General features: G+C 41.3%; 1 protein-coding gene across 2 annotated transcripts in view; it reads left to right on the top strand.

Moving 5' to 3' along the window:
- Positions 1–27,882, top strand: part of dipk2ab (divergent protein kinase domain 2Ab) — a 142,353-nt gene that overhangs the window by 99,736 nt on the left and 14,735 nt on the right. For both annotated transcript variants that reach the window (XM_060920735.1, XM_060920736.1), the window contains exon 3: positions 20,892–21,195. In XM_060920735.1, the coding sequence (XP_060776718.1) occupies positions 20,892–21,195 (304 nt within the window). The remainder of the gene's footprint in view (positions 1–20,891; positions 21,196–27,882) is intronic.

Below are 27,882 nucleotides of genomic sequence, written 5' to 3'. Positions count from 1 at the left end.
CCCTACCCCCTACGAGCTAGCACGATACTACTTTCATGTAAACGAAGATCACCACGTAATTTTCCTTCCATGCAAAGTATGCCCAACACAATTATGAAGTACAAAAATAAGTCCTAAAGTATACTTTAACGTTTTGTGGTTGAAAAATTACTCACACCGTAAGAAAGAAAGATAGCACGATGATGACACAACTAACACAACACTAGTTTCATGTAAAGCCTTGGTCACAACCGGCCGTACAGTACGCGCTCCTACAGCCGGTCTACACGCAAAAAACGCAAGAAACACTCGGAGGTTGCGCATGAAACGCACGAGAGCGCGCGTGTGAAAAGCACGAGAGCGCGCGTGTGATGTGCTGATTTTCGAGCCACAGAGGTTCTTTGTCATGTCAAACAAACTCTACGGGCGCTTACGTTTTTTTCAGGTTGCAAGACAAACTTACGGCCAACGCGCGTCTTTCTCCGTGAACAAAAAAAAAAAAACACAGCGATTTGGGAAACGCCAAAAATCACACGGCCAAAAAATCGTACGTCCGGTTGTGACCTAGGCTTAACCAAACCACAACACTCTCCGTTACATGCAAAAATAACCACACAGCCTTAGATTAATAAACTCACCCCATCAGAAAGAGAAACGGCGCCTTGCACACACCAATGCCTCCGATGGAATGTAGTCCTAGAACGGTCCGTGTATCATCCGATCATTCAAGTATTCCATTCAATCTGGAAAACGAGGTTGCATTTTTTTTGGTAGAAATGGTTATCTCCGATGTAAATACCGAGTGTCTGTTTGCTTCGCGGTGTGTCACCTCCTCTGCGCTCTGTTTAGTAACTCATTCCATACTGAAATCACACGCCTGTATGCAGGTTAAGTAGCCATGCGCTCAACTCGGATCATACAGCTGATTCGCGGAAAAAAAAAACAAAAGACTTAAATCATCATGTGAATGGCCCATATGGTAATTTACCCACACCCCCCAGCAGGCTACAGTCCTGACAAAAACGAGACAATTTGCAACAAAAAATGTATGCTTTTCCAACAAAACAATCTATTATCTGAAATACTGATTGCGTTCTTCAAGATCTCAACTTGCACATGATGGAAAAAAACAAAAATCACAAATTTAAAAAAAAAAATGCTTCTTTTGCGATTATCTCGGATTCGTTTCGGCCGACATGTGTCCCTGGATTCGGTGAGGGGTCACATATGTCATCGATTCTTCCTGGTGCCTATAAAATGGGGATTCGCCTCGGAATGAAAGGCAAACGTTAGGCCTTCACAGTGGACAGAAATGGTGTTCACTTGTCAAATCAGCCTATTGCAATATTTAAAAATATTTCCAAATGAAGAACTATAGAGTGACCGGTGCATAAGTGCAACATTGTTTCCTAAAGCAATCACACAGTTCTGACATTCTGGGGTCAGTTGCGAACGTTACGATGGTGGATAGAATCTGTGAAATGTTTGCAAATTGAGTAATGCATTGCATTGGGCTAGTAGGACTATTTTCTGTCCATTTAGGATACATTTTTGGGACTAAAATAATTTTTATTGAAAAAAGTACGAAAAAACCCAAGTATGCTTTAGCTGCTAGGTAAATTTATTTTCTATTCATCTGAGATTTTCTTTGAAATACAGAAGACTAGACATTTTTTGTAGGCTTTTCAAGAAAATGCATCTGATGAGAACGCTTTCTGTGGAATCTGCCATATGTTGAAGCTTTGAACAAAATCTGCCTCACCTTTTCTTTCCTTTGCGGCCATCTGTGAGACAGTCGAGGCCTGTTCTGGTCCGTTACAACGGAATGATCATACAAAAATGGAATGGATCGGTTGAAAGACTTGAAAATACAGATACGTTGACAAAATGTCTTCAATTTCACGTTAAGATCTGTGGTTTATATCGAGGTATTGTTTTGGGAATATCGTTCATTCATTCATTCATTATCTCTAGCCGCTTTATCCTTCTACAGGGTCGCAGGCAAGCTGGAGCCTATCCCAGCTGACTATGGGCGAAAGGCGGGGTACACCCTGGACAAGTCGCCAGGTCATCACAGGGCTGACACATAGACACAGACAACCATTCATACTCACATTCACACCTACGGTCAATTTAGAGTCACCAGTTAACCTAACCTGCATGTCTTTGGACTGTGGGGGAAACCGGAGCACCCGGAGGAAACCCACGCGGACACGGGGAGAACATGCAAACTCCGCACAGAAAGGCCCTCGCCAGCCACGGGGCTCGAACCCGGACCTTCTTGCTGTGAGGCGACAGCGCTAACCACTACACCACCGTGCCGCACCGGAATATCGCCAGCATCAAAAACATCTCACGACATCTGTATACGATGGAAATAAAAATGTAACATTGCGGAAAATATTAAAGAAATGCATCGTCTTTACCTTTATGCCTTTTGGTGATCAGTTCATCTTATGCTCACTTAACTATTCACAGTAACAGGCATTTTCAGCAAGGGTGCCCAAACTTTTGCATGCCACTGTATGTGTAAAACCCTTTCACAAGCTGTCTGTAAATGCTGTTTGTATCCGAGGTGTGAGCGTCTGACAGATTTTAATTCTAAAACCGAGTTTGCGGTGATAATCAAGTTTTCAAGAAGCTGCTGCCTTTTTTATTTTGACATGCAGAGCCACTTTGCATTTTGAGATTTTTTTTTTTTGGGTCTGTCTTTAGCCTTGCTCATAGAAACGGGATTATGTATATTTAATAATTTCCCATTAGTCATTCATTTACAGTCTCCATTCTCTAAATCACTTTCCAGCTGAGCACACAGGCCTGTTTATATCCTGCTGAATGAAAATCTTATGTTATTTGCAGAAATGTACATACAGTTGTGGTCAGAAGTTTACATACAGTGACGTGAATGTCATCTTGGATGTGAATGTCATGGCAATATTTGGGCTTTCAGTCATTTCTTTGGACTGTTCTGTATCTGTGGCAGAATGATTGTACAGCACACAGCTTTAATTAAAAAAAAAACACTAGAATTTGGTGCACAAGTTTAAATTTTCTTTGGGTTTCCTGAAATCAACACATGGTCAAAATTATACATACAGGGTCAAAAATATACATACATCACACCTAATATTTGGGTAAAATATCTCTTCACAAGATTCACCTTGACCAAATGTTAGGTTTCCTCACCTCTGGCCCTCACCATCTCGATCAGTCCCCTCGCGTCACCCAGACGTCTGGGGGTGAGTCGCAGAAAAAAGAAAGGAACCCCACAATCTTTAGTTCGCAATCTTTATTCGCAAGTCCCCCAATACAACGAGAGAATACAGGGATTTTATATGTGTCTTATCTGTGTGGATGAAATGACATCACTGTTTGATATCTGTCTATGTATGTGTGTGTCTGTGTGGATACGCAGCTATGCTATGTGTGTGTGTGTGTGTTATGTGTGTGCGTCGTAGGATGTCAGACTATGACAACAGTGACTAGGTCAGTAAACCTTGGACTGAGCAAAACACATCTTAATAAGCAATATATTTCATATCAACGGATGTTTTTTAACAACTCAGCAACTCAGCATTTACACACGTCAAAGCGCGAGATGTTGGGTTTTTTTTTTTACAACAATTTTAAACAAAGACATGCTTATGTCTAGTCTAGCAAAGAAGTGTGTGTCTTCTCCACCGGAGGAAGGTCACACAGTAACTTTACAGGAAATTATACAGGAATAGGATCTAAGAGGCTAAAATATTAAATTCATAAAGTCTTAACAATCCCAAATCACATTCTGCATTCTAAAACTACAAAACTAACTTAAATCACTTAATGCAGCTTTAAACCTAACATTAAATCTAACATTCAATCATTTCAATTTCAAATTCAACACTGGAGAGACTGGTTAAATCTAACAATCCTAAATCAAGTTCTTCAGCTATAAAACTAACTTAAATCATGGCTTTAAATCCTAACACCAAACGTTTTTGTGTGCCATGAACAAGCTTCTGGCAGAATTCTGGTTGGATATTTCACGACTCTTCATGGTAGAATTGGTAGAGTTCAATTATTATTTTTTCTTTTTTTCTTGGCATGGACTCAACTTATAAGCGCGGTCCATACTGTATATTTTCAACAGGGTTGAAGTCAGGACTTGTTTTAAGCTTAATGTTAGCCTGCTTTATCCTCCACAACCAGCTCTGATACGTGTTTGGGTTCATTGTCCTGTTGTAACTCCCAAGTCGTGTTCAAGTTTCTGATGGTTCTGAGGTCTGGGCTTTGACTAGGCCATTCCAAGACATTTAACTGTTTCCCTTTAAAGCACTCCAGTGTAGCTTTAGCAGTATGTTTAGGGTCATTGTCCTGCTGGAATGTGAACCTTCATCCCAGTCTCAAACCTCTGGCCGACTCAAACAGGTTTTCCTCCAGAATTGCCCTGTATTTAGTGCCATCCATCTTTCCTTCAGTCCAGACCAGCTTTCCTGTCCCTGCAGATGAAAAAGATCCCCACAGCGTGATGCTGCCACCACCATGCTTCACTGTAGGGATGGTGTTCTCAGGGTGTTGGGTTTGCACCACACATGGCATTTCCCATGATGGCCAAAAAGATCAATTTTAGTCTCATTTAACCAGAGAATCTTCTTCTATGTGTTTGGGGAGTCTGCCACATGCTGTTGGGCAAACTCTAAACATGTTTGCTTCTTCTTATTATTTTTTTCTTTAAGCAATGGCTTTTTTCTGACCACTCTTCCATAAAGCCCCGCTCTGTGGAGTGTACAGCTTAAAGTGGTCCTATAGACAGATACTCCCATCCCCGCTGTGGATCTTTGCAGCTCCTTCAGTGTTATCTTTGGTGTCTTTGTTACATCTCTGATTAATGCCCTCTTTGCCCGGTCTGTGAGTTTTGGTGGGCAGGGCCTTCTCTTGTTAGGTTTGTAGTAGTTTCATTTTCTCACAATAAACCCCATTCATGTTCTGAGAGCAAAGGCGTGACTAAAATCAATTCACTTCTTAAGTCACATAATTAGTTGATTAAGCTCCATCTGTGTGCAAAGTGTCACATGATGCCTGTATAAATCAACCTGTTCTGGAAGGACCCTGACTCTGCTACATGACTAAGCAAGCAACATGAAAACCAAGGAGCCTCCAAACAGGTCAGAGACAAAGTTGTGGAGAAGTATAGATCAGGGTTGGGTTATAAAAAATATCCCAAACTTTGAAAATCCCACAGAGCACCATTAAATCCATTATAGCAAAATGGAAAGAATATGTGGTGTTTTATTTTTCAGGGTCATTTTTCTACAAAAGAAATAATTTTTGTAATTTAGTTATCTCATCTCATTATCTCTAGCCGCTTTATCCTTCTACAGGGTCGCAGGCAAGCTGGAGCCTATCCCAGCTGACTACGGGTGAAAGGCGGGGTACACCCTGGACAAGTCGCCAGGTCATCACAGGGCTGACACATAGACACAGACAACCATTCACACTCACATTCACACCTACGGTCAATTTAGAGTCACCAATTAGCCTAACTGCATGTCTTTGGACTGTGGGGGAAACCGGAGCACCCGGAGGAAACCCACGTGGACACGGGGAGAACATGCAAACTCCACACAGAAAGGCCCTCGCCGGCCCCGGGGCTCGAACCCAGGACCTTCTTGCTGTGAGGCGACAGCGCTAACCACTACACCACCGTGCCGCCTAATTTATTTATTTATTTATTTATTTATTTGAACAGGGGCTGTGTAGGGCGGCACGGTGGTGTAGTGGTTAGCGCTGTCGCCTCACAGCAAGAAGGTCCGGGTTCGAGCCCCGTGGCCAGCGAGGGCCTTTCTGTGTGGAGTTTGCATGTTCTCCCCATGTCTGCATGGGTTTCCTCCGGGTGCTCCGGTTTCCCCCAAAGACATGCAGGTTAGGTTAACATGGGGGGGGGGGCCTTGGGCTAAAGTGCTTTTGAGCAAGGCATCTAACCCCCAACTGCTCCCCGGGCGCTGTAGTATTGAGGTATTTCACCTGACGTCACAGGGTCACGTGACGCCCCGGTGTCCACCATTTTGGACGGCAAGCTAGCTAATGTCAACAACATAGTAGCTAGTATGTTACTGTAGCAATGTTTACGTTCAGTCATTTGGATGACTGTTAAAACCTTTCAGTCTCAAGTTTTTCCTTTACTGGATTTACTAGTTTACTGAGCTAGCGCGCGATGGCTCCGGGCTCGGCCGGAGAGCGCGCGATGGCTCCGGGCTCGGCCGGAGAGCGCGCGATGGCTCCCGGCTCGGCCGGAGAGCGCGCGATGGCTCCCGGCTCGGCCGGAGAGCGCGCGATGGCTCCCGGCTCGGCCGGAGAGCGCGCGATGGCTCCCGGCTCGGCCGGAGAGCGCGCGATGGCTCCCGGCTCGGCCGGAGAGCGCGCGATGGCTCCCGGCTCGGCCGGAGAGCGCGCGATGGCTCCCGGCTCGGCCGGAGAGCGCGCGATGGCTCCCGGCTCGGCCGGAGAGCGCGCGATGGCTCCGGGCTCGGCCGGAGAGCGCGCGATGGCTCCGGGCTCGGCCGGAGAGCGCGCGATGGCTCAGTAAACTAGTAAATCCAGTAAAGGAAAAACTTGAGACTGAAAGGTTTAAACAGTCATCCAAATGACTGAACGTAAACATTGCTACAGTAACATACCAGCTACTATGTTGTTGACATTAGCTAGTGCTAACAGCTAGTTGCTAATACACTGCTACAACTACACCGACCCTAATAATACAGTTCTTGGTCATTGCCTGGTAACAGCAAATTTATAACGGGCCATGTCTCAACAGACTAAGAAGTTATTTCAATGACATTTAATAACATTTTGTTTATCCTGAGGACCGAAAGTAAATGAAAATGTGAACAAACCTTAGCTGTAATCAGATGGCGACCACCGGCTCCAGGGACGACCCGCTGATGTAGGCATGTTACCCAGCCTGACACAAAATATTTGTAGGCATCCAAACTCTTATACGCTTTCAGATCAATACCTGTGTATGGCGATGGGTTTTTAACGACATAGGTATACAGATCCTGTGGGCCGAAGTCAGGTAAAGACGAGGGCTTCGTGTACTTCCGTACGTCAGTGAACAATCCTGGTGGAAGCAGGTAAACGTCGTTCTCTAAGCCTGCTAACCTCAATTTTTGCAAATACCTCTCCCTCTGCTCGCCCTGTAAATGCCCTACGTCGCTGGATAGTGAAGGTGTTTTCTGCATCTCGCTCCTTTTTCTTTTATGTTTTTCGTTTGTCGCCTTCCTCGCATTCAAACTGATTCGAGCCGTGCCGTCCAAAATGGCAGCGTCACATGACTTGGTCACGTGAGTGAAATACCTCAATAGCTGCCTGCTGCTCTGGGTGTGTGTGTGTGCTCATTGCTCACATGTCTGTGCATGTGTTCACTGCTTCACATGGGTTAAATGCAGAGAGGAATTTCACTGTGCTGGAGTGTGCATGTGATAAACAAAGGCCTTGTCTTCAGGTAGGAATAACACAACAGACCGCATGGTTCTCGGATCACAACAGAGCATTTAATTTTAGATTTATTATTCACATCGTATGCACATGAAGACGTGTTCATTGACCCTTACAGGCTATGCATTTCCTCAGCTGTGGGTTGTGGGGTTTGTTTGCAGATTTTGCTCAATGTATTCCCATTGGTTCCTGACATTTTGGACACGTAGTTTTATTTCAATTTTATGATCAGCTTAGTTACAGCTAATACTTGTTCTGCATGCATTGCTGATCTTGTTTATGGGTAATCATTAAAAAAAAAAAAGGGAAAGAAAAGCCTGATTGCAAAGAAGCTGCAGCTGACTTGGAACTTGCCTCCGTTTTTTTTTTTCCATTACCTCCACCAACTTTGTTACTTGCGAAAATAACAATTTTTCCTTTTTTTTTTTTTTTTGTTGGTGCTTGAGCATAATTTCTTGACCAATCTTCACCAAAATGCACAGGACAACTCACTAGGGTCACACAAAGGCATCATTAGTTTTTGGTGGGTCAAGTTCAAAGCTCAAGATCACCAAGGTCAAATCTTGTAAAAACACCTAATCGGCCATAACTTCCGTTTCTTTGTGATTTTCGCAAGTATTGTGCTTTGCATGACTCTTCGTTTGTTTGTTTGTTTGTTTGTTTGTTTGTTTGTTCCCAATGTAACTCAAAAAGTAGTGTACAGATTTTCATGAAATTTTGAGGAAAGTTGGGTCAAGGGCCAAGGAATCATGGATTAGATTTTGATGCAAATCTGGATACGTATGTGGAGCCAGGATTATTTTATTTATTTATTTATTTATTTATTTATTTATTTTTCTGTTCCCAACGTAACTCAAAAAGTAGCGAACGGATTTGGGTGAAATTTGGTGGATAGCTTTAATATTACCCTAGGTTCAATTTATTTGATTTTGATGTTGATATACACTACCGTTCAAAAGTTTGGGGTCACTTTGAAATGTCCTTGTTTTCGAAAGAAAAGCACTGTTCTTTTCAATGAAGATCACTTTAAACTAATCAGAAATCCACTCTATACATTGCTAATGTGGTAAATGACTATTCTAGCTGCAAATGTCTGGTTTTTGGTGCAATATCTCCATAGGTGTATAGAGGCCCATTTCCAGCAACTGTCACTCCAGTGTTCTAATGGTACAATGTGTTTGCTCATTGCCTCAGAAGGCTAATGGATGATTAGAAAACCCTTGTACAATCATGTTAGCACAGCTGAAAACAGTTGAGCTCTTTAGAGAAGCTATAAAACTGACCTTCCTTTGAGCAGATTGAGTTTCTGGAGCATCACATTTGTGGGGTCGATTAAATGCTCAAAATGGCCAGAAAAATGTCTTGACTATATTTTCTATTCATTTTACAACTTATGGTGGTAAATAAAAGTGTGACTTTTCATGGAAAAAACAAAATTGTCTGGGTGACCCCAAACTTTTGAACGGTAGTGTATGGCTTGTTGGAGGTACGAACTCCACCAAGTACCCTTCGAGTTTTTGTTTTTCGCCATAACGATGTGACGTGTGCATGTTACAGGTGATTTTTGAAATCAGGTGATTCTAGATTTACCTAGGTGAATTAGGTCGACATTCTTAAAAGGGATTTTTTTTTTTTTTTGAGGGGGGTTGCTTGGATTTTTAGGGGGCTCGTAAAAGAACGAGATCACTTTGACAACCACTCTCTGTTCACCTTTCCTCCTTGTTTCTCACTCACCCCTCCACCTTTGTATCTTCTATCCTCTTCTCCCTCTCTACCCAGAATTACATTTATACACCCGTCTTTCTGTCCGTCTACTTTAATTTGCTCCCCCCCTCCCCCTTTACTGTCCTTACTGGGACTCAAACTCAGGACCTTCTGCTTTGAAGTCCATCACTTCACCACAGGTGCAACAAAGAAATTAAACATTCCACTTGATTACCCAACCCTAACCCAAATCACCTTGGTGAACCCAGATTCACCCCGATTTCAAAAATCACCTGCAACGTCCGCAAGGACAGTTTTGAGAAGTGCAGAAGAGTTTCACTGTTCACCTTGACCTACATTAGCTGCAGTATGCATGAATGTAAACGTCGCTCTGTACACAACAAGCGCTTGTATTTTACTTGACCCTAAACACACCACTGCCGTTCCCTCTCATTAGCGTGTGATTCAGCAGCGGAGACTCGAACAGCAGCCCTGACTCGGGCCAATTACAGACCGCTGCTTTCCAAATCGCCCGTGTGTACCTCTGCTTTTGGAAATCTGGAACAATGCAGTGATTGTAATGTGCATTAAAATAATGAATCAGTGTGGTCTGACCTTTCAGCTTGCTGGAGTTTGAGGGAAATGGAGTCGAGGCATTCTGTATAATTTTACGTTAAGTATGATCTACCAGAGACCGGGTCGAGTTTTAACATGCTGAGATCCAGTAGAGAGACGCGAGTCAGAGGTTTGGAGTTTGTTTGCAAAAAAATGCAATCTTGCAAGGAAAAATTGATCGTTCCACGTGAACTCCAAATGAGCAACAGATTTGTGAATTTTGAAACAGGAATTTTTGCTGTTTCTTTAAATGACTGCAGTTTCATTAAAGTAGCTGATGATTATTATGTTTTTTTTATATTTCATTATTACCGTTGAGTGTGTGTGTGTTTTTTTTTTTTTTTTTTTAAATAATGTCCTCGATTTGAAGTATTGCTCACATTCTGTCTCCTAACGTAGCTGTGGTTCACTAGTCTGGCTAACGCGACTTCAAAGCTCTCCGAGCATTTGGTCTGGCCAAGCTATTAAGCCAAACCGTTTCCCAGAGCCCGTGGTTGACCCGCCTCCCTGAAATGCTTCAGTTTGCTACTGGTCGAAGCCAGAAAAGGCTGTGACGAAGCTTAAACCAATCACATCACTCTTTCCTCTGACGTATATGACGCGACGGGGCTAACTGGTAGATTAAACTCTTACCGAAGCCGGTCGGGAGCAAGGCGAAAACATCCTTCCTTTCAATAAATACCTCCAGGGCTGCTCTTTGCTCCGTTTTCAATGAGAACTTCCCGTTGAATGCTTTCAATACAGCATCTACCGCTGTGTTAAAGGCTTGCCGCTGCTCCATGTTCGTGATGTGAATGAAGCGCTTCCGGCATAGATTCTGTAAACAATCTATGGCTTCCGGTCGCAGTTTACTACGTCACTGCCTTGAACACGCCTCTACCCAGGGCCGTTGGAGATGCTCAAAGTTGATTGGTTCCCGATTTTTCGGGAGCTTGGAAATGCTGTAGATAGCTTGCCTGGCCAGACTAAGCTCGGAACAGGCCCTCGTGTTGCGTCACGCTTAGGATGGGCGGGCCCAGGCTAGTGGTTCACTATTTCATGCCCTTTACCAAATCACAGAACTAGTTTTTAAATATTATGTTTCTCACCTGCTAAAGTAGCTGTTTATTGATTGATTCTTTTCCCCCAAAAAGTAGTTTTGTCATCTTTCCTCTATGATGGTGAATTAGGGCCATTGTAGGTAAAAATGTTGGGAGCTGGGGTAGGAGGGGTAATACGCCAAGAAAAAAAAAATTCTGAGATTAAAGTCATTAATTTTTATGAGAAAAAAACTTGGATGTTTTCTGAGATTACAAAGTCATAAGTTTATGAGAAATTAATTACAAATTTATGATCTTTTGTCAAGGAACCACATAGATGACAATGACTGCATTTCCTGAAACTTTATTTTTTCTAGTTTTGGTTCTCTTATATTTGTAATTTTTATTTATAGATTTGAGAGTGGGCGGCACGGTGGTGTAGTGGTTAGCGCTGTCGCCTCACAGGTGTGAATGTGAGTGTGATGGTTGTCTGTGTCTATGTGTCAGCCCTGTGATGACCTGGCGACTTGTCCAGGGTGTACCCCGCCTTTCGCCCGTAGTCAGCTGGGATAGGCTCCAGCTTGCCTGCGACCCTGTAGAACAGGATAAAGCGGCTAGAGATAACGAGATGAGATGAGATGAATAACTATGGTGGTTGAGTTGTCCTCTACGCAGGAATGTATGGCCAGCTACTATGTTTTTTTTTTTTTTTTTTTTAAGTTTCCAGACAACCAAAACATGAGAGCGGTTAGAGATAATGAGATGAGATTCGAGTGTTTTTTCCTCATAAATTTTCTTTTTGCGATTTTATCACATTGCAATCTTCAGAGAACATCCAAACTTTTTCTCATGAATTTATGACCTGAATCTTGAAAATTCAGTTTTCAGTTTAGAATATTACCCCTTTCCTCATCTCCATGTTTTTTGTTTATTTAACCTACAGTTGCTGTAATACGCGTTTGTATTTCTCTGACTAAAATAACTGAATTTTATAATTTTGTTAATTATTGTTGTGTATATGAGATGTCCATCACCTGATCCACTAACACAGCAGTTTTCACATGTTCTTACTAAAGAGGCTCTCTGTCTCTCTCTCATCTCTCTTTCACTGTCTGTCTCTCTCTCTCTCTCTCTCTCTCTCTCTCTCTCTGTGTCTCTCCCTCTTTCTAGCTGTCTGTCTCTCTCTCTCTCTGTCTGTGTGTGTCTCTCTCTCTCTGTGTCTCTCGTTCTCTTTCACTCTCTTTGTCTGTCTGTCTCTCTGTCTTTTTGTCTGTCTGTGCCTGTCTCTTTCTGTCTGTCTCTCTCTCTTTGTCTCTGTCTGTCTTTGTTTCTCTTTCTCTTTGTGTCTGTCTGTCTGTGTCTCTCTCTCTATCTCTGTCTGTCTTTTTGTCTGTCTGTCTGTCTTTCTCTTTGTCTCTGTCTCTGTCTGTCTTTTTGTCTCTCTCTTTGTGTCTTTCTGTCTGTCTCTCTCTCTCTTTGTCTCTCTGTCTGTCTGTCTGTCTGTCTCTCTCTGCTCCTCCCCCCACCCATATGTCCCTCAGCCTTCTTGTTTTAATCAGTATGTTTTTGACTGTTATAATTTCTCTGCTTTCTCACATGGTTCCTCCATCTCTCATAGCTGGGATTGAATTAATATCCCTCACTTTTTTCAAATAACTATGTGTTACTGTTCTTCAGTAAATATTAACCCCTTTTCTCACCAAAATACTGTAGCTGCTTTTTAAATATTTCTCAACTTCACACAAATAGATGATTTACAGTAACTACTTTGTCTTTTAGCCATTGACGGCTATTTTATGAATGTTTTTTTTTTTCACCTGATAGTGTTTTTATATACATTTCTTACCTTTCTTTTGAATATTTTTTTAATTTTGTTTTTTTTGCTATTCACACGTTTGTACTAAAGTAGCTGTTATTTTTTTTAATCACCCTTCTCCTGTTAATCACTGTAGCTGTGTTTAACTCTTCAGCTTCACCTAAAGTATCTGCTTTTGGCTTTTCTCCCATGTTTATTTCTTTATTTTTAACTAGAGTTGCACCTTTTCAGAATCAGCCGATTTCTAATAAATAGAAGTTTTGACTCTTTATAATCCTTTTTTTCCCCCTTCATCACCTGAAGCACTTAGTTTCTCAGTGATGATGTTAAATGAGACACGCTGTATGTGTGGAGTCTTTAATAAGTAATTACACACTGGGGATTAACGTGGTCCTGTTTCAGCAGACACGTCAACTCCGAGACGGTCGGACGTGTGGATGTTGCCAGGTTGGGATAATTTCCCCTCTGAAAGGGACATTGTTCATTATTACTAGATTGGACAAAAGCTAGAGTCACAGGTTTCGATAGAATATATAACAGTAGGGCTGGTTGGGGAAAAACATTTACATTTTTATTTATCGTAAAATATTATATTTAAGAATTATTCACTGAAGGTGAAGTGAATATTGATGAATAATAACTGAGACAAAGTTGAAGTCAGTATTCACTGAGCCTGAGGTGGATAATAGTTTTAGTATAAATAGGAACAGCATTTTCTTTCATAAATATTTGTAATTCTTCCTCACTGACGGTGACGAAGCGATTGATCTGCTGCCGTTTTGCCGAGTCGCTCGAGGTGATTATCGAGAAATAGTCCGAATTTCTTGACCAATCAGCGCACGCGATTTTCTGTAATCACTTGCGTATTTATACTAATTTAGTATCCGTTAGTACCGCCTCCTTCCATTCTGCCATCAACTGATCGAGTTGAAATAATGCTGCTGAGAAATCATTTAAATGAACTTGATTTTGTACAGTCTATGGACGTGATCCTGGTGATTACTGATGGGCTGTCTCAGTGTCACGTGTGAAAAAAATAAAATCACGTTTTCGAAAAGAAAAAACATCCAATTTCAAAGCTGCTTGATAGTAACAAGGGCCTGGCTAGAAATGTAGTGGAGGGAAAAGGACGATATTTTCCTTTCAATTGTAGTGAAGTTAAAGTCATAAGTTTCCCAGAAAAAAAAATACTCAGGTAAAGTACAGATACTCAAAAAGCATACTTGAAGGAGAACTGAAGTAATTTTTAAACTTGCTTTATTTCTTAACGTGTTAAATTACATTTTCAGTTTTAGTAACCTTATATCGTGACTTGTATTGGCAACTAATAGCAATTAAATATTATACTTATCACCCGTAGTCAGCTGGGATAGGCTCCAGCTTGCCTGCGACCCTGTAGAACAGGATAAAGTGGCTACAGATAATGAGATGAGATTATACTTCTTGGCCTATTCGATTTTTAGCCGTGTTGAATTTAGTTTGTCTGGTCCACGGCAGGTGTCGCTTATCCGCGCGATCTTCACGAGACTTGTGCGAGACTTTGAAACGTCAAGTGTCAGCCAGGTGTCAGCACCGCCATTTTGAAAACTGTTTTTTTTTTTTCCCAAACGAAGTATTGCACAAAAACGAGTTTAAATGACGATTACTGCCTACTTTTTTCAAACTTTCCTGATTGCTAGCAAAACAAACAAAACTTCCGGCTTGATTACATCAGCATTCGAAAGAGGGCACGCGCGTCTTTTGACAACGTTGGCAGATGTTGATCACTTTGATTTCCGTGGTACGTTTTACTTCCATCGTACAATGTCTCGTACAGGTCTCAACGAATCTCGTTTACGGCCATTGCTTTGACATATGGACTGATATATTACAGAGCATATTTCAAACACTTGCTCTAGCAGTGGCAAAATAGCGATCAGAAGTGCATTCCTACATTTAATAAAATGAGATGAATAGAATCTTGATGATAAAAAAATTGCCTTCAGTTCTCCTTTAAGTGTAAACCTCATCTCATCTCATCATCTCTAGCCGCTTTATCCTTCTACAGGGTCGCAGGCAAGCTGGAGCCTATCCCAGCTGACTACGGGCGAAAGGCGGGGTACACCCTGGACAAGTCGCCAGGTCATCACAGGGCTGACACATAGACACAGACAACCACTCACATTCACACCTACGGTCAATTTAGAGTCACCAGTTAACCTAACCTGCATGTCTTTGGACTGTGGGGGAAACCGGAGCACCCGGAGGAAACCCACGCGGACACGGGGAGAACATGCAAACTCCACACAGAAAGGCCCTCGCCGGCCCCGGGGCTCGAACCCGGACCTTCTTGCTGTGAGGCGACAGCGCTAACCACTACACCACCGTGCCGCCCTAGTGTAAACCTCTGATACTAAAATATATTAATATATGAATAGGATTTTAAAGCGCTCATTGTTCCCATTTTGGCAACCCTGTAAAGCTTTCAGAAGTAGATGATGACACACTGAGCAGTGCCGTGATGTGAGGATAAAGCAGCAGAACAGAAGAAAAACACATTACAATCTAACAGCCTGTGTTCAGAAACAACACACACCGCCTTTCATTTATCAAAATCTCATATAACTATTGTACGATTATATTTCAGAAGTATGACATCATGAAAGCATGAAAGATCATTCTTCAGTAAGAAGAACGGGGTGTGTGTGTGTGTGTGTGTGTGTGTGTGTGTGTGTGTGTGTGTGTGTGTTGGCGTTCAAATGAAATATGTGGCGTGATGATCATTTTAAAACAGTGCAGCAAATGGAGTGTGAATGGGACGATGCAAATTACGTGTTACATAATTTGCAAATGGATGACGGGCGTTCCAGAAAAATAAAATCGAGAGCTTTTGTAAATAAACAGTAAGCGATTCACATCCATAATAATACAAAGTCGACAAAGAAATAATAAACAAAGACACAAATGAGCTTGTTTTATTGATTTGTGGATCTCATTTTTTATTTGTATTGAAGACGTTTATTTGCAAATGATGCCCGTCATGCAGGACATTCAGGATATAAAAAACAAAAATGAGCTCCACGAGTCAATAAAATGAGATTAATTCACTTTAATCAGTTTTGTTGTGGAATTAGTGTTATTTATTTGTAAAAAAATAAATAAAAATCCTTCATAATGAGCATTCAGGATTTGAGGATTTCTCTTCCAGGTTAAGAAAAAGTTTAATTTCAAAATGTGTACCGGTATAAATAGATAAAATATTTTGTCGTATTAGGTGGGGTTTACATTAGACCGTATCAGCGGATCATCAGATTAACGTTTTTAAAACGATTAGTGTGCACACAGCAACGCCAATACACGATTCGCGTGCACACAGCAACACCAATACACGGATACGCTCGGCTCCGCAGGCATCCTGCGCTCCAAATCACTCCGCCCTGAACAGCGAGTGCCCTCTGGAGGGTGCGCACTCCGGCCCTGCGCAGCTCAGAGAGCGCACGAGTGAAGCGCACGAGCAGTGATTCGGGACTGAGCCGCTGTGTGTGTGATCCCAGCGCATATCACTTACCACTTGCAAGTGGAAGGATGGCAAGCCTAAAGACAATCATAACTACACAATGGGCAGTATTTGCATCAGTATTTGCAGTATTTTCATACTTTTATACTCTTTAATGAAAGGTGATACAAGGCGGAAGTCCGCGCCGTTTTTCAGCAGTCGCGTCACATGACCAACGCCAGCGAATCAGGAAGGTGGATGTCACAGTGACGTTGTCCAATGACGACGCCAGCTAGAGCTCAGCACAGCGTATCCGCGTATTCTCAATGTTTACACAGCACCGGACCAGACACGATCTGGATTGAATACGTGGACCCTGGCGGATTCCCGTTTCCCGGCATTTCCAGGCGTTTTTATGTAAACGGACAGTGCATCCGCGAAGAAAACGAGACAGATACGGTCTAATGTAAACTTGGCCATAGTGTTCAGGGTAATTCTATATCATCTGTAAAATAGTGAAATCTCAGATTTGTTGTCATCAGTCCTGAGGTGAAAGACTCAGAGCACTAGAAGTGATGGCTCTGGGGCTCAGACTAGCAGGTGTGAACTCGCACACGTGTAAATGGTTCAAGATGTTCTCTACGACAGTGCTCACGTCCAAGAATTGTGCCCTCGAGTACAGCAATTAACCTCCGTGTGCTCCCTCAGCTGACCATATGTTCAGCTCCGTCTCAGGGCTTTCTGCTCAGAGATTCAGTATGAACCAGCGCCCTTGTTTATTTCATCTTTACACCACAGTCACGCTGGATTCTCAAATCCGATGTTGATCTTTCTCTGTAACTGCAGCTCGGATATTCACTCAGAAGCAAATTACAGGTTTATATTCAAAAGTGTCACAAATTTACGAGGGGGGAAAAGTGTCAAGTGTTATGAGAAAAAGCATCAAATTTATGAGAAAGTGTTTTAAATTCGCAAGGGGAAAAAGTATCTCAAATTTATGAGGAAAAAAAAGTGTCACAAACTTACCAGAGAGAAATCTCAAATTTCCGAGGGAAAAACATCCCTAATTTATGAGGAAAAAAGTGTCAAATTTACGAGGGGAAAAAGTGTCTCTAATTTACGAGAGGAAAAAAGTGTCTCTAATTTACGAGGGAAAAAAGTGTCTCTAATTTACAAGGAAAAAAGTGTCAAATTTACGAGGGGAAAAAAGTGTCTCTAATTTACGAGGGGAAAAAAAGTGTCTCTAATTTACGAGAGGAAAAAAGTGTCTCTAATTTACGAGGGAAAAAAGTGTCTCTAATTTACAAGGAAAAAAGTGTCTCTAATTTATGAGGAAAAAAGTGTCAAATTTACGAGGGGAAAAAAGTGTCTCTAATTTACGAGAGGAAAAAAGTGTCTCTAATTTACGAGGGGAAAAAAAGTGTCTCTAATTTACGAGGGAAAAAAAGTGTCTCTAATGTATGAGGAAAAAAGTGTCTCAAATTTACGAGGAAAAAAGTGTCTCTAATTTATGAGGAAAAAAGTGTCAAATTTACGAGGGGAAAAAAGTGTCTCTAATTTACGAGAGGAAAAAAGTGTCTCTAATTTACGAGGGGAAAAAAAGTGTCTCTAATTTACGAGGGAAAAAAAGTGTCTCTAATGTATGAGGAAAAAAGTGTCTCTAATTTACGAGGAAAAAAGTGTCTCTAATTTATGAGGAAAAAAGTGTCAAATTTACGAGGGGAAAAAGTGTCTCTAATTTACGAGGGAAAAAAGTGTCTCTAATTTACGAGGGGAAAAAAGTGTCTCTAATTTACGAGGGGAAAAAAGTGTCTCTAATTTACGAGGGGAAAAAAGTGTCTCTAATTTACGAGGGAAAAAAAGTGTCTCTAATGTACGAGGAAAAAGTGTCTCTAATTTACGAGGGGAAAAACAGTGTCTAATTTACGAGGGGAAAAAACGTGTCTCTAATTTACGTGAAAAGTGTCTCTAATTTACGAGGAAAAAAGTGTCTAATTTACGAGGAAAAAAGTGTCTCTAATTTACGAGGGGAAAGAAACTGTCTCTAATTTACGAGGGGAAAAACAGTGTCTCTAATTTAGGAGGGGAAAAACGTGTCTCTAACTTACGGGGGGAAAAAACGTGTCTCTAACTTACGAGGGGAAAGACGTGTGTCTCTAACTTACGAGGGGAAAAACGTGTCTCTAATTTACGAGGGGAAAAGCGTGTGTCTCTAATTTACGAGGGGAAAAGCGTGTGTCTCTAATTTACGAGGGGAAAAGCGTGTCTCTCTAATTTACGAGGGGAAAAGCGTGTCTCTCTAATTTACGAGGGGAAAAGCGTGTGCCTCTAATTTACGAGGGGAAAAGCGTGTCTCTAATTTACGAGGGGAAAGACGTGTGTCTCTAACTTACGAGGGGAAAGACGTGTGTCTCTAACTTACGAGGGGAAAAACGTGTCTCTAATTTACGAGGGGAAAAGCGTGTCTCTAATTTACGAGGGGAAAGACGTGTGTCTCTAACTTACGAGGGGAAAGACGTGTGTCTCTAACTTACGAGGGGAAAGACGTGTCTCTAACTTACGAGGGGAAAAACGTGTGTCCCTAACTTACGAGGGGAAAAACGTGTGTCCCTAACTTACGAGGGGAAAAACGTGTGTCCCTAACTTACGAGGGGAAAAACGTGTGTCCCTAACTTACGAGGGGAAAAACGTGTGTCCCTAACTTACGAGGGGAAAAACGTGTGTCCCTAACTTACGAGGGGAAAAACGTGTGTCCCTAACTTACGAGGGGAAAAACGTGTGTCCCTAACTTACGAGGGGAAAAACGTGTGTCCCTAACTTACGAGGGGAAAAACGTGTGTCCCTAACTTACGAGGGGAAAAACGTGTGTCCCTAACTTACGAGGGGAAAAACGTGTGTCCCTAACTTACGAGGGGAAAAACGTGTGTCCCTAACTTACGAGGGGAAAAACGTGTGTCCCTAACTTACGAGGGGAAAAACGTGCGTCCCTAACTTACGAGGGGAAAAACGTGCGTCCCTAACTTACGAGGGGAAAAACGTGCGTCCCTAACTTACGAGGGGAAAAACGTGCGTCCCTAACTTACGAGGGGAAAAACGTGCGTCCCTAACTTACGAGGGGAAAAACGTGCGCCCCTAACTTACGAGGGGAAAAACGTGCGTCCCTAACTTACGAGGGGAAAAACGTGCGCCCCTAACTTACGAGGGGAAAAACGTGCGTCCCTAACTTACGAGGGGAAAAACGTGCGTCCCTAACTTACGAGGGGAAAAACGTGTGTCCCTAACTTACGAGGGGAGAAAAATGCTGTGGCAGCGGGGGCGTGGCCAAGCAGCAGTCTGTGAATGGAGGGTGGGGTTGGGGAAGGTAAGTGGCTAAGTCATTACACCTGGTGTCAATTAGTGTGTGTGTGTGTGTTTGGTGCAGGGATGGAGTATAAAAGGAGGGGGAGAGCAGAGAAGAGCGGCCCGGCCAGAACATGTGTGTGTGACGGTGTGAGTGAGAGAAGCTGAAAAGCTGATGATAAAAAGTAAAATAAAGTGTCTGTGTGAACACCAACTCTCGCCTGTCGTGCTTCTGTGCTCCACCCACATCAGGGATTACTACAAACGCGTGTCCCTAATTTACAAGACACAACAACAAAAAATTGTCAAGGATCCATGTAGACTACAAATACTACATTTCCTATAACTTTTTTGTTTTAAGTTTTGTTTTTTGTAAATCTGTAATTTTTGTTCATCAATAGGACTTGGTTTTTTTTTCTTATAAATGTGATTTTTTTGTGTGAATTTATCACTTTGTAATCTTGAGAGAATATCAGAGTTTTTCCTCATAAATTTATGACTTTAATCTTGAAAATTCTGAGTTATCGCTGTCAAATCACAGGTTTATATTAATCTGACAAATAAATGTTTCCATAGTAACAATTTAAACGTGGACTTCTTGAAAATCTATGGCTAATGATAAACACATTCAAATAAACGTTATGTAATAAAATAAGCATATAATCATTGAAGTTTAATTGTGAAGTGTTGGGGGGGTTGTGTGTGTGTAAGGTGTTTATTTAACATTTCTGGAATGAGTCTCCAGTGTCGGTGCTTTGTAGCAGTCAGTACATTCTCCCCGTGTCACCCAAGTCTTCAGGAATTGGCACTTTTTACGGTTTCTCTGTAACGTGATGAGCTCGAGAAAACAACTGTATAACTGTCGAGAGGGAATGGATGTTTATTGCTACTGTAACATAACTGAGAACAGGAACTAACGTGCATCATGGACGTTCAACGACACATTAAATGTGACTATAAATGGATAAAAAGCACATGTGTATCATTCTTTAATAAAGACATGGTTGTAAATGTTGGCAAATCGTTGTGATACAGGAGGAGTAAAACACCTTGTGGATTAGTTTACATTAACAGCATGTCCCCAAGTGTGTTATTTCTTACCGTATATCCATGTATTTCTATTGTTTGTTTTTCTTCCCCATTTCAGATGCTTTATATCTTTTCAGCTTGTTTGTGTGTCCATCTCCTCGTCCAAGATTCTTATTTTCGATAACGAGATGTGTCAAGAGCGAGGGGTTAAATGTTTGTCGGGTTTAGATAGAAGCAGCAGATGACCTGATTAGATTTTGGGACTGATCCAGATGAGGTAACGGTCACAGCAAGGTCAAATAGGCTGAAATAGTTTTTCTTCACAGAGGGACACAAATTATTAACAAGAAGGACGAGGCTTGTTGTTGCTGACAAAGGTTTCCCTGTCGATGGGTGGAAATCTGAAAATTTAATTCTCCACCTTTTTTTGTGTGTGCAGAGTTTCCCGTCAGACGAGGGCTGGCCGTTTGCGAAGTACCTGGGTGCGTGTGGGCGCGTGGTGGCTGTGAACTACGTCGGCGAGGAGCTGTGGAGCTTCTACGAGGCGCCGTGGGAGAAGCGCGTGGACTTGGCCAAGCAGCTGCTAGACATCGCCGAGCAGCTCACCAACAACGACTTCGACTTCGCTCTGTACCTGCTCGACGTCAGCTTTGACAACTTCGCCGTGGGCCCTCGCGACGGCAAGGTCATCGTCGTGGACGCCGAGAACGTCCTGGTGGCCGACAAGAGGCTCATCAAACAGAGTGAGCTGCCTTTTTTCCCCCCTTTTTCCTCTCTCTCTTCTCCCCGTCTGATTTGCTCTTCTACTCCGCTCTCGAAAGGCACCGAGCCGCAGCCTGAGGCTGTTTTAGAGGTGCGATCAATCACTCCGTTCTGATTTATTTTTCTCAGGAGCGCTCCAGTGCAGTACAAGGCAATCTATTCAATACCAAATACCTGCTGGTGCTGAGCTCTGATCCCCACTCACACTGATGTCTCACTCATATGGACGTCAACAGTCTGGATAGAGGCTTTATCCTTTAATTTACTCTTCATTCCGAGTTCTTAATGCTGGTTGATCAGAAGGTGTTGATTTAATCTTTAACGCAACTGCAAGCACATGTTCGATATCAACGCACTTGTTCTTGTACAGCAGGTTATTGTTTCTGTACTATAGGATTGAACCTGATGGCATGATGGAAGGAGTCTCTGGTGTTTTACGCTCCCAGTAACACTACAAGCTGATTTTTTTTTTTTTTTTGGTCTAAGTTTCCGAGGCTGGTAAAGGGAATGATGTTTTATAGCGGCTAAGTGTTTCATGTAGCTATAAATGGATAAAAAGTATCCCGCGTTGCTCTTTAATAAACCGTTGGCTGTGATACAGGAGGAATAAAACACTTGAGGACACGCTGTAAGAGGAAAATCATCATCATCGGCGTTAATGTGGTAAAGGTAACCCTGCTTCATCACACCATCCCGTCGTTGATTATTTTCCTCTAACAGCACGTTCTCCAGTGTTTTTTTTTTTTTTTTTCCTGACTTCACTGGCTACAATGTTGATGATGTAATCTGTTTCTCAGACTCGTAAGATCAGTTTGAACATTACGATGAGCGTCCAGACGAACATTATGATGATGATGATGTCATAGCTGACTTGTTTACACTGAGCTGCTCCAAGCAGTAAAGTAAATGAGTGTGATTTAGAGAAACGTGTTTAGAGGATCAGGCATGCCACTGAGGATATCTAAAAAAAAAAGTGAATGTCAAGCCAGGGGGTGTGGGGGCAGGGGCAACGCCCTGCTGGGGGGTCTGGAGGCCAAAGGCCCCCAGAAGCCAAGACCTTCTCCCAGAATTCATAGCACATATGTGGCAGATCACAGAATCCAGGGACACATGTCAGCCCGGGGGCATTTTGAGTTATTGACAGATTCAGAAAGTACAGTTTCTAAGCTTTCCAATGATGCCTTCCATGTGGAGATCTGACAATATTTGAAGAATGTGTGGCCTTTTGAAAGTGTATACTTCTTAAAACAGAAAAGGGAGAAAATCGCCCTCAAAGTTTTCCATCTCAGCTACTCTGGGTGCAGGGCGGGCACATAATGGTGCTCATTTGCATGACATTAAGGAAAGCCCTACTCCCTACGAGCTAGCACGATGCTACTTTCATGTAAACAAAGATCACCACGTCAATTTTCCTTCCATGCAAAGTATGCCCAACACAATTATGAAGTACAAAAATAAGTCCTAAAGTATACTTTAACGTTTTGTGGTTGAAAAATTACTCACACCGTAAGAAAGAAAGATAGCACGATGATGACACAACTAACACAACACTAGTTTCATGTAAAGCCTCGGTCACAACCGGCCGTACGGTATGTGCTCCTATGGCTGGTCTACACGCAAGAAACGCACGGAGGGCGCGCATGAAACGCACGAGAGCGCGCGTGTGATGTGCTGATTTTCGAGCCGCAGATCGGCCGCAGAGGTTCTTTGTCATGTCAAACAAACTCTACGGGCGCTTACGTTTTTTTCAGGTTGCAAGACAAACTTACGGCCAACGCGCGTCTTTCTCCACGAACAAAAAAAAAACGCAGCGATTTGGGAAACGCCAAAAATCGCACGGCCAAAAAATCGTACGTCCGGTTGTGACCTAGGCTTAATCAAACCACAACACTCTCCGTTACATGCAAAAATAACCACACAGCCTTAGATTAATAAACTTACCCCATCAGAAAGAGAAACGGCGCCTTGCACACACCAATGCCTCCGATGGAATGTAATCCTAGAACGGTCCGTGTATCATCCGATCATTCAAGTATTCCATTCAATCTGGAAAACGAGGTTGCGGTTTTTTTTTTTTTTTTTTGCTAGAAATGGTTATCTCCGATGTAAATACCGTGTGTCTGTTTGCTTCGTGGTGTTTCAGCTCCTCTGCGCTCTGTTTAGCTTCCTCATTCCATAGTGAAATCACACGCCTGTATGCAGCTAAGTAGCCATGCACTCAGCTCGTATCATACAGCTGATTCGCGGAAAAAAAAAAAAAGACTTAAATCATCATGTGAATGGCCCATATGGTAATTTACCCACACACCCCCAGCAGGCTACAGTCCTGACAAAAATGAGACAATTTGCATCAAAAAATGTATGCTTTTCCAACAAAACAATCTATTATCTGAAATACTGATTGCATTCTTCAAGATCTCAACTTGCACATGATGGAAAAAAACAAAAATCACAAATTTCGAAAAAAAAATGCTTCTTTTGCGATTATCTCGGATTCGTTTCAGCCGACATGTGTCCCTGGATTCGGTGAGGGGTCACATATTTTAAAATTTGAGAAACTTTTAGAATAAAATGCATGCAAACTTTCCAATTACAAGAACATAATTTTTCACACTTTCAAGAAATCTCGTGATCACTGAGGGGTATTTCATCTGACTGGCTCCACTCCTCGGACTAGTGGAGGGCTACTAAAACTTATTAAAAATGGTAATGATGTTTAAGTTTATTTTCAGTAAATATTACTGAAACAGGATAGCATTTTTGAAAATTAGTTAATACAAAAAACACAATGTACATTATTTCATAGCTCATAACTTTATTATATTGCTGAAAAATTACACATCATAAGTTGGCAGCATGCTTTTTCTTTTTCTTGGGTGGTTCACTGTCTTTAAGAAATGACTGCCTGTCTGATTCAGTCCATGAATCAGCTTGTCAGTTGCACTACTTCTTGCCACGTGAAGTGTATCCAAGGCTTTTTTTTTTTTTTTTTAGCTACTTCTTTACACAAGGCTACAAGATCTTCTACATCACTCACGGCCAGAGTTTTCTCTGCAGCAAAAGCTAAGATTTAAGCCTGAAAAAATAAGTTTTAAAAGAAGTTAAAATCACAGTACATAATCTGCAAATTTTTTCGCGGTCCAAATCCTGCGCTCTGATTGGCTGGCGAGCGGGTCTGTATCCTACGGTATGGACCCCGGTTACGGACCTCTGGCGACTCGCTCGTTCACAACAGCAAACAAACATGGTAGCATTTTTTTGTCAACATTTATCTTTTTTTTAATAAGATTTATTTTAAAAATTATCAAAAATCTTATTTTTTTCCAGCATTTCTCAGGAGAATAGCATTAATTTTACAGCATGGATAGCGATAACGACAGTGTTCACAGCGAAAGCAAGTTTTACTCCCCTGAGGAAGAAGAAATAAAAAAACATTTCAGGAGAAAGCTAAAAACCTCTAACTGTTGCTAACGCCGAGCAAAAACATGGCTGAATCCTGAATGACTCCTATTTGTATAAATAGGGGACTACATAGGCGGCAAAATGTATTTTTTTTTCCTGCCATGGAAGTGCACTTGTATACCGAGGAGGAAGCCATTTGCATTACAGCTGTGAATGAGGATTCAAAATGGCGGCTCGGTTTTCCCTTTCAGGCGCTCTCGTTTTCTGTTAGAATTTGGTAAAGAAAAAAATAAATAATTTACCAGCTTAAGGTCAGTCCGTATGGTGAAATACCGTGACCTTGGCCCAGAGGGCCTCTCTCAGTACTTTCAAGACCTCGGTCACGGTATTTCACGATACGGACCTCCCAGCTGGTAAATAACATATATATATCAACATGTACAATATTTAAATTCGAGAAGCATTAAACTACAACATTAACAGTTTAATGCAAAAGCATACAGGCCTATAGCCTATTAGATTCACGAACTGTTCTATTGTGTATTACGAAGACTCACATGTACACTAAACTACATTGGATTAGTTAAACTTAGCCTGCAGTAGATCTAAATATTTAATAAGTTTTATCTGCATAAAATTACTTTAGTGAGGTATTTTCATGATTTTGCAATTGTAAGTAACTCAAAACTAGATCTAAATGTCAAGTCAGTAGCATTTCATTCTAAATTTGAAAATTTTCTCTATAATTAGGATATGTTATATTCTTTCAGGGATGAGAGTTCTCCGCTTTTCGGCGGATTTCCGCTTTTTCTGAGTAAAAAACGAGCTTTTTATATTATGCCAAATCCGTTGAGAATTTTTTTTAAAATTAATTTCGGGGGGTTGGGGTATGTTCCTTCATGCTGTTCAAACTTTATTAACTCCAACGATGTTTACACATTATTTGTAAGTTGCCATCTTTAGTCTCGTTTAAATCTCGTTGAATGTGATGTAAAATTCGTGTTATCTACATTGTTATTGGTCAAAACATCGACATCGAGACCATAATAGCCAATCAAAACAGTTTTTTACAAAGATACCCACATCTGCTTTCTTTTATCAAAACTTACACATGTTCGTGAGCTGCATATCAAAAATACACTCCTCTAATCGGCGTTTTTTCTCAAGATGCCGAATACTATTGACAAGCGAGATGAAGCGAAGGTACGCGAAATTGATGCTGGTATAAAAAACAAGTTTAGCAAAGCAAAAGGAAAGCAAGAGAGCAGAAGAGAGCCAGGTTAGAGCATGTAAAAACACAGGAGGAGATGGCTAATGAAAGAAAAAGGAAAAAAGAGAGGACTGATGAGCTTTTGGCTTTGGCCAAGAAGCTGAAGAAGAATTCTAAATGATCTAATGAAAATTTGTTTCAAAAATAACTGGGAACTGTAAATAACTTAACTGTAAAAAGTGTAAATAGACATTTTCCTTTTGAAGAAAGCATACAAGTGATGTGGACAATAAGATAAAGACAGTCCCCATAAAATATCCATTTGTTTGATTGAATACATTGAATATATGATCATTTGAATTATAGCTGACAGTGTTGATAACTATATAACTTTAAAGTTTAAATAGACATTGTGAAGAAATCATATACAAGTAATGGAAAAGGTCAGTTTCCATAAGATATGAATGTTTTTTATTTAATTCAATATATTGAATATATGAAAATTTGAATTATTAATGGAACTGTAAATAACTACGGATTTTAATGGACATTTTTTTAGAAAAACAAGTGATGTTGACAATGAGTAATAACCAGTCCCCATAAAATGTAGATATTATTTTGAATTAATGCAATACACATACTGATTTTGATGCATATTGTTCTATATAATAGTGTTTTTATTTCAATAAGTATTAAAATAGGCATCAGGTGTTTTAATTAACTACATCTCAGATTTCAGGAAATAGGGTGTCAGGGCTCGACATTAGCACTTGCCCGATGGCCCGGCGGTGTTTTTTATGTCTTTCGGGCCAGTTCGGGCCACTAAATTTGGCCAAACAGTGGCCCGGGCGGGCCAGTACGTTTTCTCTACAAATTAACAAATTTTATTACTCATATTTTACCCAGAATTGTGAAGAAATTAATTGTAAAATGCACCTTTTTGATACGAGGTCCGCCATCTTTGTTTTCGTCACGTTCCGCTCCGCGGCAGGAGTGTGTCGTCTTCGTGCATCTTCGAAGATGTTCGGCGCTGTTCGGAAGCGTCATTTTGGCAGGAAAATAGCATCTTGTAGACGAAGACGGTTGCGGCAAGGAGACCATCAGAACGGTGAAATTCAAATAGAAATATGTTCAAACTCCACGCTCCCCAACCTGGCCAAAGGCCAGGTCAACAGTTTAAATACGATCGTGCATAAATTAACTATCGGGTGTTAACGAACGGCTTCATTTTGAACTCGGCAGCCAATCAGAGCGCGCGACGTCACGCTCGGTTTACAACTCGCCAAATCGTAAAACAGCATTTCAACACACGCGCTTTAGCTTCAGATGGTGTAAAATCGTTCAGACTTTGTATATTAATATCAAAATTTCAGGATACACTGCCAAGAAATATGGCTACACGTGTATCAACTTTTAGTGATTAAAGAATGAAGTATAAATGTTGGTTGCTATGACTGAAATAGAACAAATAAAATAATGTGGTAAATTAGATCTGATCCCATATATTATATTATTCAAATATCCAAAGATGATGAAATCTATCAAAATAGCCAAACTAGGTCTACATTAGTTCATTACAACAAAAATAACTATTCTGACCCTCTCTGGTACAACCAGACCATGCTAAACCCAGTATACCCCCAGTTGCTAGGGTATCTGCTATTGCCATGGCAACGATTTATGCAAATGAGCTGAATTTGCAAAAATGTACTACTAGTTCCCCCAAGGACATATCCTGAAAATTTGGTGTTTATATCTTGTCTTATTAAAAAATACAGCATTTCACCCCTTTTTGGCTCACCTGAACATACCTGTTAATTAGCTAATTAACAGGTAATTAGGGTTATAAATCACCCCCGAGCAGGTAAGGCTTTGCAAAAATCTCACTAGATTATTCCCCAAAGTCCACCCTTTCAGGAAATGTATGGTTTGTCAATGATTCTCATGATATTTTATTAATTAAGAAATAAAACTTCTTCATGGGCAATAAAAATGCCCATTTAAATCCAGCATGATGAGGGTTAGTATGCCACCCTCACCTTTCATCCAGACTTGG

Source organism: Neoarius graeffei, chromosome 5 (assembly GCF_027579695.1).
Source record: "Neoarius graeffei isolate fNeoGra1 chromosome 5, fNeoGra1.pri, whole genome shotgun sequence".
In the NCBI taxonomy this organism is placed as follows: Eukaryota; Metazoa; Chordata; class Actinopteri; order Siluriformes; family Ariidae; genus Neoarius; species Neoarius graeffei.
This window is presented reverse-complemented; position numbering and strand designations above follow the sequence as displayed.